An 11,959-nucleotide genomic window follows, 5' to 3' on the forward strand; every position below is an offset into this window, starting at 1 on the left:
GCTGATGAATGTTTGGGTTGTTCCCATTTTTTGGCTATATACTATGCTGCTGTGAACATTCTTATGTGCTTGTTTTCATGGACATATGTTTCCATTTCTCCTTTTTTTTGGCTGCATCGGGTCTTCGTTGCTGTGCACGGGCTTTCTGTAGTTGCAGCGAGCGGGGGCTACTCTTTGTTGTGGTGCACAGGCTTCTCATTGCCGTGGCTTCTCTTGTTGGGGACCACAGGCTCTAGGCGCACGGGCTTCAGTAGTTGTGGCACACAGGCTCAGTAGTTGTGGTGCATGGGCTTAGTTGCTCCACGGCATGTGGGATCTTCCCAGACCAGGGCTCGAACGCATGTCCCCTGCATTGGCAGGCAGATTCTTAACCACTGCGCCACCAGGGAAGTCCCTCCATTTCTCTTGGGTAGATTACCTAGGAATGGAATACACCACCACACCTAGAGGTGGTGTGTGTTGAGTTTCTTCTACTTGCCCCTCGGGATTCACACTCTGCCCTTCTTCGCCCTGCTGTGTGCCCTAGGAGGCTGCCCTGCACCAAGGGCCTCAGATGGCTTCTGGTTTCAGTGGGGTTTGGTGGGGGTTGGGGGATACTGGCAACAGGTAAGAGAGAGAGAGAGGAGTGTGAGGTTGGGTTCCTTTCTGCTCTCTCCCCGTGGGCTGGCTGTATCCCTCTGCTGAAGGCCACAGCTCTGTCAGGCAGCCCTCTCCACGCTCTGGTTCTGGTAAACTGTTCATCCCCCAACCCTTTCAGGTTCACAGGTGACAACAACTCTGCCCTTATTGGCTCCAGAATCTCGTGGGTTCTCTACACGTTAGTCACACTTTGTAAATCATCCTTTTATTAATCTCTCTTCTAGTTACCCAATTTGAGTGTGCTGTTTTTGCCAGGACCTTGGCTAAATCCAGGTTTTAGTTAATTTTTAAAGATGCTAAATTAGAGTTCATCAATATCTGTGCTTTAGCTAACCTGACTTTCATTAGAGGGTTTGCCCCTTAGCCTAAGAGACGTTATAAATAATTTTCCTGAGGAAGTGCCTTCCAAGATATGTGGATTAGCTAGAAATATTGTACAGGTACTTCTGCCCTCCTGTGAGCAAGGATGTAAAATCTGTGAGCGTCGCAGAGTGGTGTTCTTGGCCTTTAACTGATCTGGCCCCATGTCCTGCTGATAGTGGAGGATTCTCTCACCCTACCTTGGCCTTTAACTGATTTGGCCCCATGTCCTGCTGATAGTGGGGGATTCTCTCACCCTACCCTGCTAGAAGTTTGACTGCCCCCTGCCCCCAGGACATTATCATATCTGCCTGGGATGAGCCTTCCCAGAGTGCCTAAGGGACAGAAAGCTGGGACTCCACTGAGCTATAAGAATAGGTTCATGACTATCTTGACACCAGCTTACTAATGAATGTTTCTGTTGGTAGGATTTGGTCTGAGGCTTGTTTAAATCTTATAACACAACATCTGCTGGCTGGTTGTTGGGGAGGAGATCTGTAGCCAAAATCTATCTCTAATTACTGGAGGCAACAAGAAAACCCAGTGATTATGAACAACGAAAACAGGCTTAGGTCAGAGAAAGACATAATATTTAATGCCTCCCAGGGTTCCAGCCATTCAGGGTTCTAGTCAGCTCTGCCCAGTCCTTAGGAGCATGTGCAGCTGCCCTGGTCTGTACAAAAAGCAGCCCAGCTGGCCCCAAGCAGCGCCAGCCCCTCTGGCCTCCCAGCTCATCTCAGCCCCAGCTAAGCACAATACAGCCCCATACAGCATCTACTCACTTCACATCCCCAATTCTCTTTTAAAAAGCACTGTTACCTAATTTTCCTGTATTTATTTAGCTTCCTTTAGCTTCTTTTTTAAAATTAAACTTTTAATTTTGAGATAATTATAGATTCATATGCAGTTGTAAGAAAGAATACAGAGAGATCCCATGTACCCTTTACCCAATCTTGCAAAGCTATTCTACAACATCCCACTCAGGATATCAACATAGATACAGTCAAGATACAGAACATTTCCATCACCACAAGGATCCCTTGTGTGGCCGTTTTATAAACACCCCCACTCCCCCCTTCCTTCTTTCCTCCCTCCCTCCCTCCCTCCCTCCCTCCCTCCCTTCCTCCCTTCCTTCCTTCCTTCCCTCCTTCTTTCTTTCATTATTTCTTTCTTGACGTATAGTTGATTTACAATGTAGTGTTACTTTCTGCTGTTTAGCAAAATGATTCAGTTATACATATATATACATCATTTTTATATTCTTTTCCATTATGGTTTATTGCAGGATATTGTTTCCAGTTTGGGGCAATACTTATAAAGCTTCTATAAACATTTGTATATAACTTTTGTGTGAACGTAAGACTATTTTTTCTGGAATAAATGTTCAGGCGTGCAGTTGCTGGCTGGTATGATAGTTGCATGTTTAGTTTTTTAAGAAACTGCTAAACTGTCCCCCAGATTGTTTGTACCATTCTCACCAGCACTGTATGTGTGGTCCATTTTCTCCACATCTTCACCAGCATTTGGTGTTGCTATGTTTTATGTTAGCCATTCTGAGAGCTGTGTAGTAATATCTCATTGGGGTTTTAATTTGCACTTCCCTGATGGCTAATGATGTTTATGTATACATTTTTAATTCAAAGAAGTATAAGGAAGAAAACAGCAAAAAGGCCATCATCTCTTTGCCCAGATAATTTCTGTTAAAGATAAAATAATACAGGCGTAAAATGAGAAAACTCAAGCAGCACAGAAAAGCATACAAAGGGAAATAAAGGCCTCTCCTCCCTCACCCCTGCCCTTACCTGGCCCTTCTCTGTAAAGGTCACCAGTGTTCACAATGTCTTGAGATTCCTTTCAGAAAAGGTAAAGGAAAACCATGGCTATATTCATACTTACCTGTTGACATGGATGTTGATAGTACAGAGTAACTTCAACGTAACAATCCAGAGACTTTCCTGATTAGTGGGTGGCTCTGTCCAGTTCCTTCTGTCTTGCTTCTTGTCTATCTTATAAGCCTTTGCGCTACTCTTCAAGGTTGGAGCTGGGTCATAAGCATGTCTGTGTCCTGCAGCCCACTGCCAGCACTCAGTCCTATGGCCAGACATAGGGCAAGAAAGGCCAGGAGTGTCATCTAGTCACATGCCCAGGAAGAAGGAAAGTAATTTATAGTCTCCTAGCAGAATTCACACCTGTATGTTTAGTTTTTGCCCACATGAGCACAGATGGGATCCTGCTTCACACAACCATAAACCCTCTTCTAAACTTTGCTTTGTCCATTAAATAATGTAATATGGAGATCTTGCCACAGCAAAGGCATACAGATGGCCTTCATTCTTTTTAATGGTTTCAGGGTTATCCTATCCCAGGGATGTACTATGTCTCTTTTATCGGCCTCTTAGGGATGGGCACTAGGGTTACTTTTGGTTTTTGTAGTTACAAATAATGTTTCAAGACACACCCTTGAAGATAAACTTACACATATCCAAGTATACATCCCTATCAGTAAGATGGCTGACTCAATGGGTATGTGCATTTAAATACTGGATACCATCACCAGATGGTCCTCTATATGATTGAACCAATTTTAACCCATCTTATATTACTATAAATTTTAATACTTATATACATATATATTTAAACATTATAAAACTTACTTTTTTTCACTTTAATATATATAAACATTCATTCTTGGCTATTAATGCCCACAGAATGCTAGAAGCAAAATATATGACTAAAGATTGTCTGGTTTAATTGCTCCGTATCTGGGCAATTCTAGTGCCACCCCCAACGTCTGGGATGGTATGGATGCTACAAGCTCCAGTGTGACAGGCAAGGCAGTTAGAATGCTTCTCAAGGCAGCGCTCCTGTCAGTTACAGGTAATGGCACAGTGTGGCCCCTTGCATTAAAATCCCTTGCCTTAGCCCAACCCAAGAAAAACCAACTGCTTTGCTCTATTCTTGAATATTATCACACATTTACTGTCAGTATATGATGGTGTCTTATGCCATTTCAGGAAGGAAATTCTTCTTCCTAATGTCTAAATTACCCTAGTCTAAATTACTCCAGCTGCACTCTAAGCTTATTCTCTTTCATCTTCCCTTAAATGAAAGCATCAGCTTTTAATTATTTTTATGTTTCCTTGGATTCACTGCTTTGTTCCTGTGTGTCTTCACTTCAACCCTATACTTTCTGAACCAGGCTTTGAGTATCCTCAGTTCATTGTAGTATGTCATGGTTGTGTGCGTGCATGCGCACGTGTGTGTGTGTGTGTGTGTGTGTGTGTGTGTGTGTGTGAGAGAGAGAGAGAGAGAGAGAGAGAGAGAGAGATGTATCAAACAAGAGTGTACATAATATCTAAGTGTGGTTACGAAAAAAATTAAAATGAGTACAGGGTCTCTTATCACCAAACTTAAGAAATAGGGTATCACCAGTTTCCTTGAAGTTTGTCATATAGGCACATGTCATGCCTTTGTGTTTCCCCTCCTCACTCCCACAGAGGTAAGCACTATTAAGAACGTTGTGTTAATAATTTCCTTACTTTAAAAAAGTTGTTACACATGCGTGTATCCCTCAACAACATTTGGTTGCATCACTTGTTTTGAACTTAATATAAATTGATTCATATGTCTTCTGTAATCTGCTTCTTACTGATCAATATTGTGCTTTTGAAATTCATCCATGCTGATGTGTGTAGAACCTGGTTCATTCATTTTCAGTATTGTATAGTATTCCATTATATAAATTGACCCAATTTAGTTATCCATAGTAATTTAATTCACAATGGCAACAGATAAACATAGGATATTGGTGGAAGGAACAGCTAAGTTTCCCCCCAAATCCCTATTCTCCCATTGTATAAAGTTGTAGCTAGTAAGTGGCTATCCAGCCAGGGAACTTCCCAGATTCCCTTACATATAGCTGGGGCTATGTGACATTTTTCCAATGAAATCAGGCAGAAACGATGTGTGTCATTTCTTGGTCAAGGTGGTTGAGGGAGGGGATATATCTTCTCTACCCTCTTCTGATCCTTGCACTGGCTGGATATCAACAGCTAGGGCAATCTTAGAAACCTGGTGTTGAAGGTGGAAATGCCTTTCTCAGCTGTGGGTCCTGAAGGGCTGTGTAGAATAGAGTCTGTTATACAAGACAAAAACCAAACTTCATTACGTGAAGCCACTGAAATTTTGGAGTTATTTGTTACAGCAGCTTAAGTTATCCCAACTAATGCAAACTAACAAGAAATGTCCAAGATTTACATGAAGAAACTTCTAAAAGTTTTAGAAGAATGCATAAGATCTGAATACATGGCATAGTACGGATAACTGATTAATGCAAAGATGCAACTTTTCCCTTAAATATCTCTAATTTCAATATAAAATGTTAAAAAATATAATCTTATCATTTACTTGGAAAATTAAACTAAGAAGATAACACAAGAACATTTTGAAAGAAAATAATAAATCATAGGGACTTCCTGTATGAGACACCAGATATCAAAGCCTATTATAAGATTATCAGAAGTGGCACTGGCACAGAAGTTAACAAATAGGCCAGTGGAACAGAACAGATAGATTAGAGACAGATCCACGTACATATGAGAATTTGGCATAAACATTTCACATCAGGAAAAGATGGACAAATAGAAAATTGTTGCCAAAACAATGAGCCACCCATTTTGAAAAAAATAATGCTAGATGATTTCAACCTCACACTATTCTCAAAAATAAACAACAACAACAAAAAATTAAAAAACTACAAGTGTTACAGGAAAATGTATTTATATCCTTGAAGTTAGGGAAAATCATAAAGGAAATTCTAAAAAAAAATAGGGAAAATATTCACAAACTTGGTAACATTAAAATTAATATTATGTAATGTATGGAAAGAACACCATAAACAAAGGAGAAAATAATTACTGCATATATAGTAGGCAAATAATTAATACTAAGTATATGTAAAAATAAAGCTCCTACAAACTTATAAAAAAATGACAACCCAACAGTAGAATGGGCAACGGGTATATTCTGGTTATATCCAGACAAAACTATAATTCAGAAAGATACATGTACCGCTATGTTCATAGCAACACTATTCACAATAGCCAAGACATGGAAACAACCTGAATGTCCATCAACATATGAATGGATAAAGAAAGTGTGGTACATATATACAATGGAATACTACACAGCCATAAAAAAGAACAAAATAATGCCATTTGCAGCAACATGGATGTGTCTAGAGTTGCAACATACTAAGTGAAGTAAGTCAGAAAACGACAAATATCATAGCATATCACTTGTATGTCTAGAGTTGCAACATACTAAGTGAAGTAAGTCAGAAAATGACAAATATCATATGATATCACTTGTATGTGGAATCTAAAATATGACACAATGAACCTATCTATGAAACAGAAACAATCAGGGGCATAGAGAACAGAGCTGTGGTTGCCAAGGGGGAGGGGGTTAGGAGAGGGATGGATTGGGAGGTTGGGGTTAGCAGATGTATGCTTTTATATACAGAATGGATAAACAAGGTCCTGCTGTATAGTACAGAGAACTATATTCAATATTCTATGATATGTACCATGTCTTCTTTATCCATTCCTCTGTCAATGGGCATATATACAATGGAATATTACTCAACCATAAAAAAGAACGAAATAGTGCCATTTGCAGCAACACTGATGGACCTAGAGATTGTCATACTGAGTGAAGTAAGTCTGACAGAGAAAGACAAATATCATATGATATCACTTATATGTGGAATCTAAAAAAAATGGTATGAATGGACTTATTTACAAAACAGAAATAGAGTCACAGATTTAGAAAACAGACTTATGGCTACCAGGGGAGAAAGGAGGGTAGGGAGGGATAAATTGGGAGATTGGGATTGACATACACACATTACTGTATATAAGATAGGTAACTAATAACGACCTACTGTATAGCACAGGGAACTCTACTCAATACTCTGTAATGACCTATATGGAAAAAGAATCTAAAAAAAATAGTGGATATATGTATATGTATAACTGATTCACTTTCTGTACAGCAGAAACTAACACAACATTGTAAATCAACTATACTCCAATAAAAATTAAAAAAAATAAACATACTGGGAAAATTTAAAAAAGAAGATGCACTTAAAAGTTCATTGATGACGAATGAATAAACAAAATGTGGTGTATGCATACAATGCAGTATTATTCAGCCTTGAAAAGGAAGGAAATTCTGACACATGTTACAATGTGGATGAACCTTGAGGACATTACGCTTAGTGAAATAAACCAGTCACAAAAAGAGAAAAACAAAAAACAAATGAACAAAATATTCTATGATAAACCATAATGGAAAAGAATATAAAAAAGAATTTATATATGTATAACTGAATCACTTTGCTGTACAGCAGAAATTAGCACAATGTTGTAAATCAACTATACTTCAACAAAAAATTTAATAAAAAAGGGTATATGCTGGTAATTCACATATAAACAAACAAAAAAAATCAGTCCCACTGATAGTTGGAAAAGTGCAAAGCAAAACAGTAGAGAGATGTAATTTCTTGACTTTTAGGTTGAAAAATTTGCTAATATAATATATGGGCCAGAGTGTGGAGAAGTAGAAACTGTATTTTTGATGGTACAGTTTTAAGGGAGGATATTTTGCCAATACTGTGAAAATTTAAAAAGCATGTACCTTTTAACACAGCATTTCCACTTCTCCTTGGCTATCTACTCTAGGAATTAATTCACTTGTATATACAAAGAGCAGTATTGAAGGGTTTTCACTGTAGCAATATTGGTAATAGGAAAACTTCAAAACAACTTAAATGCTCACCCAAAAGTGAACTATAGAGCACTATGAAGCAATAAAAATGTGGCTCAACATGGACTGACGTAGAAATAGATACAATACTTAGAGATAAGACACATCATTAAGTTAAAAAGACAAGCTTATAATGCCATTTATAAAGTGTGAAAAGAAAGAAATCCCACAAAACAAACTTCTATTTCTGTATGTACTTATAGATGCATGTAGATGCAGAGAGAGAGTTAGAAAGGAGGATCAATACCAAACTAAAGACAGCGGGAGCCTAGCGGTGGTGGGGAAATGGAACCGTGGCTGTGGCTTAGTGACAGCTTTTACAGTGAGAATGTGCTTGTGCATTTAATAGTATAATTTAATAAATCAAAATAGAAAAAGATGTAAATACTGAGGCTTCAGCTCCAGAGATTCTTAATTGGATGGTTGTGGTGGGAATTGGTGTTTATTTTTGACGTCTTCCTGAATGATTCTGATACCACAGGTTTGAATTGGCTATTGGAGACCATATAGTAAAGTCTTCAGTTCAGCTTCTTATGTGTTTTCTATAATAGAACTCCTTGTTAAAATGTGGCATAGTGCTTGTTTTGGCAACATATACACTAAAACTGAAGTGATACAGTGAAGATTGGCATGGGCCCTGTGTGAGGATGACACACAAATTGTGAAACATTCCATAATTGTGAGACATTCCCTATAGGTAAATTTTATGTCCTTTGTATTTTACCACAATTTAAAAATATAACAGTTTCATTTAATTAAAACCATAGAGAAGGATTTCAGTTAACTGGGACCTTTGTCACTAACTCAAATGTTGTCTGTCTCTGTTTATTTTATTTTATTTTTTTAAATTTTTTTTGTCTTTTTTTTTTAACATTTTTATTGGAGTATAATTGCTTTACAATGGTATGTTAGTTTCTGCTTTATAACAAAGTGAGTCAGCTATACATATACATATGTTCCCATATCTCTTCCCTCTTGCGTCTCCCTCCCTCCCACTCTCCCTATCCCACCCCTCTAGGTGGTCACAAAACACCGAGCTGATCTCCCTGTGCTATGCGGCTGCTTCCCACTAGCTATCTATTTTACGTGTCTCTGTTTAAATGAACATTGGTTTTTCCATTTGTCTTCAGGCAAAGCTCTATCTTTTCTCACCTGTAGCATTTTTAGGTGTGAGGAGTCTGGGCCTGTCCATGACAACTAAGCACACTGCGTTTACCTGTCTCCTATGCTATGTTCAAGCACACCACTTCTGCACACTGTCGCTCAGCTCCCATGAGTCGAAACAGTGTCCAATCTGAAGAGAGTTCCTTCTGATCTCAGGGAAGCATCCGTTTACCCTCCAGTTTCCTATTCCATTTTCTGTCCTGTTGGGAGCCAGAAAACAGAAAGAAAGGGCTCAGGTCCATGACTGTGCCCAAGTGAAGAGAACCACAGGAAGAACATTCTTGTGAATAGGAGGCAGCTCACCAGGTCGCTGCAGAAATATTGTTTTTTATTATGGGATGCTACTCTAGGCCCTGTTACATAAATTATAGTATAAAATCCTCCAAATTCTGAATTCCACCACACATCTGATCATAGGTGGTTTAGATAGGAGTGCATTCAGATTGTGGATCTGTGCAAAAAAGCACTTAGAATAATAATTCCCGGCACATAATAAACACATGCAAATAAACTACTGTTATGTCACATTTAGCCTGGCCCAGTGTGGCTGTTTTACTCATAACCCAGAAACCTTTGTCACATTCTGCATATTTAAACTCAGGAGAAGCATGCACATCACCCTGTGACCAACTGAGTGATGCCCCAACTCACCTTTAATGTAACAAACCTTCCCTGTCTGCTTATCACCTCCTTTTTGGTTTTCCCGTCTCTACCCTCAGTTAGCAAGACAGGGACTCAATGTCGTGCTTATCAGCCGGACACCGGAAAAACTACAGGCCATTGCTGCGGAGATTGGTGAGTGACCCCAAGAAATAAGGGAGATGTTTGTGGAGCCCACCAGCCAAGTCTGCTCCTGTCCTGCCCGTAGAGACATCTGTCAGCATCCCTACGTCTGCTCTCTGGAGGCTGGGGTACCAGCCTCCTTAGGGCAGCCCAGTTTACAAAGTTAAGTGCAGGATATAAGTGGCTTTAGTTCACTTCAGTTTAGTTCACCAGGGGTTCTTCAGGCTGCATGAAGCAGGGGCAGACTCACCCCACAAACAGGTCTACTCTCTTCTTTGGTCTAGCGTCTCCATATCTAGAATCAGACTCCCTCATCCAGAGGCCTCAGATGTCTGATTGCTTCTGCTACTCCCTTCAAAAGCAGGATCTGGGCTTCCCTGGTGGCGCAGTGGTTGAGAGTCTGCCTGCCGATGCAGGGGACACGGGTTCGTGCCCCCCGTCTGGGAAGATCCCACATGCCGCGGAGCGGCTGGGCCCTTGAGCCATGGCTGCTGAGCCTGTGCGTCCGGAGCCTGTGCTCCGCAACGGGAGAGGCCACAACAGTGAGAGGCCCGCGTACCACACACACACACACACACACACACACACACACACACAAAGAAAAGCAGCATCTGTGTTTGGGACTTCACTTCCCTATGTCTATGCTGTGCTCCTTGCAGTAGGGTGAGGGACAATGCTTACTGCTAGTTGTTAGATTAAAAAAAAAAGATTTGATCCAGGGCTGCCACGTATGGTTTTGAAAGTTGTACACTATGCAACCCCAAGAGACAGCATTTATATTATAAAGCTTTATTATTATGATCCACTCTGACATGTTCTTAGTTAATAATGATCATCCTATCCCTTTCTGGGCATTTGCATTTTAATAATAATTACTAATTTAGTAATTGATAAATTCCTGAACTCCAAGGAATGAGTTTTCAACTATGAAGACTCGTGAAGACCATAGCAGACTGTCTGGGGGAGAGCCTTATTTCTCTGGAGAGAATCTGGGCTTAGAGAAGGCTGTGGGAGGTGTGGGGTTGAGCAGTCGCAACGAGGAGGCTCAGTGCCCTTGAACCAGTGAATTCTGCTTTTGTTTTCTGTCTGGATATCAGAAATAACTTTGACCCAGGACTAGGACATTCTTCAGTGTTTCCCTTACAGTGCTAAAGTGTACTTTTTATCGTCCTTTTGAAAAACAAGTAGTGTCTTTGAACTGCCCCCAAACTTTGCCTTAAGATCACTTGCCCCAGAAATATTGGGTCCAATTGCAGAGCTAAGCAGGCAGCAGCTGGTGAGATCTGCCCATTGCTTTTATATCTAATAAAGAGCTCCTGCACAAGGCAAGTTCACATAAAACAGTGGAAAGAGGATTGAACTTGGAGGGAGCAGAGTTTGGGTGCCCTTGGTCAAGCTAGTAAGCTTCTCTGAGCCTTAATTTTCTCCTCTGAAAAATGGAGAAAATACCTACTTTACAAGGTTGTTGAGAGGATTAAAAAATATATTGTGAGGGCTTCCCTGGTGGCGCAGTGGTTGAGAGTCCGCCTGCCGATGCAGGGGACATGGGTTCATGCCCCGGTCCAGGAAGATCCCACATGCCGTGGAGCGGCTGGGCCCGTGAGCCATGGCTGCTGAACCTGCACGTCCGGAGCCTGTGCTCCACAACAGGAGAGGCCACAGCAGTGAGAGGCCCACGTACTGAAAAAAAAAAAAAAAAAAAAAAAATATATATATATATATATATATATATATATATATATATATAGTACATGTAAATGTTTTATAAATGCTAAATCGTTGGACAAATACAAAGGGTTTCTGAGTGTATGTGACGAGGACCTGACACTCACTGAGCAGAGGCATTGCACTTTGCTCTTACAGCCTTTAGTCCAGGGGTCTGAAACTTGAGCATGCACCACGGTCACCCCTAGCACATGTGAAAACAGATCACCAGGCCATCTCCCAGGGTTTCCCGGTTCAGTAGGTCTGGGGTGGAGCCTGAGATTTTGTGTTTCTAACAAGTTCTCAGTGATGTTGATGCTGTGGTCTGTGGACCTTGCTTTGAGAATCACTGCATTAAGTCTGTTATAATGTCTTTACTTGTCACTGTAGTAAATCTTAGTATCCCATCATTCACAAATCTTTTAACACATCCCAGCATTTATCCGAGGCTATTTCTTTTTTTTTTTTTTTTTTTTTTTTT

The 11,959-nt window shown here is 40.3% G+C and overlaps 1 protein-coding gene and 1 non-coding gene across 2 annotated transcripts in view; both read left to right on the top strand.

The window, feature by feature from the left end:
• Window positions 1–11,959, top strand: part of HSD17B3 (hydroxysteroid 17-beta dehydrogenase 3) — a 39,757-nt gene that overhangs the window by 12,145 nt on the left and 15,653 nt on the right. Inside the window, exon 3 of the mRNA XM_027094203.1 lies at window positions 9,711–9,786. Within this exon, the coding sequence (XP_026950004.1) occupies window positions 9,711–9,786 (76 nt within the window). The remainder of the gene's footprint in view (window positions 1–9,710; window positions 9,787–11,959) is intronic.
• On the top strand, window positions 8,407–8,508 carry LOC113613521 (U6 spliceosomal RNA). The gene has a single exon (XR_003430284.1). It is a non-coding gene; the product is annotated as a U6 spliceosomal RNA (small nuclear RNA).

The sequence above is a fragment of the Aethalodelphis obliquidens genome, unplaced genomic scaffold (assembly GCF_003676395.1).
Source record: "Aethalodelphis obliquidens isolate GAN/ISIS:26980383/991018 unplaced genomic scaffold, ASM367639v1 scaffold88, whole genome shotgun sequence".
Lineage (NCBI taxonomy): Eukaryota > Metazoa > Chordata > Mammalia > Artiodactyla > Delphinidae > Aethalodelphis > Aethalodelphis obliquidens.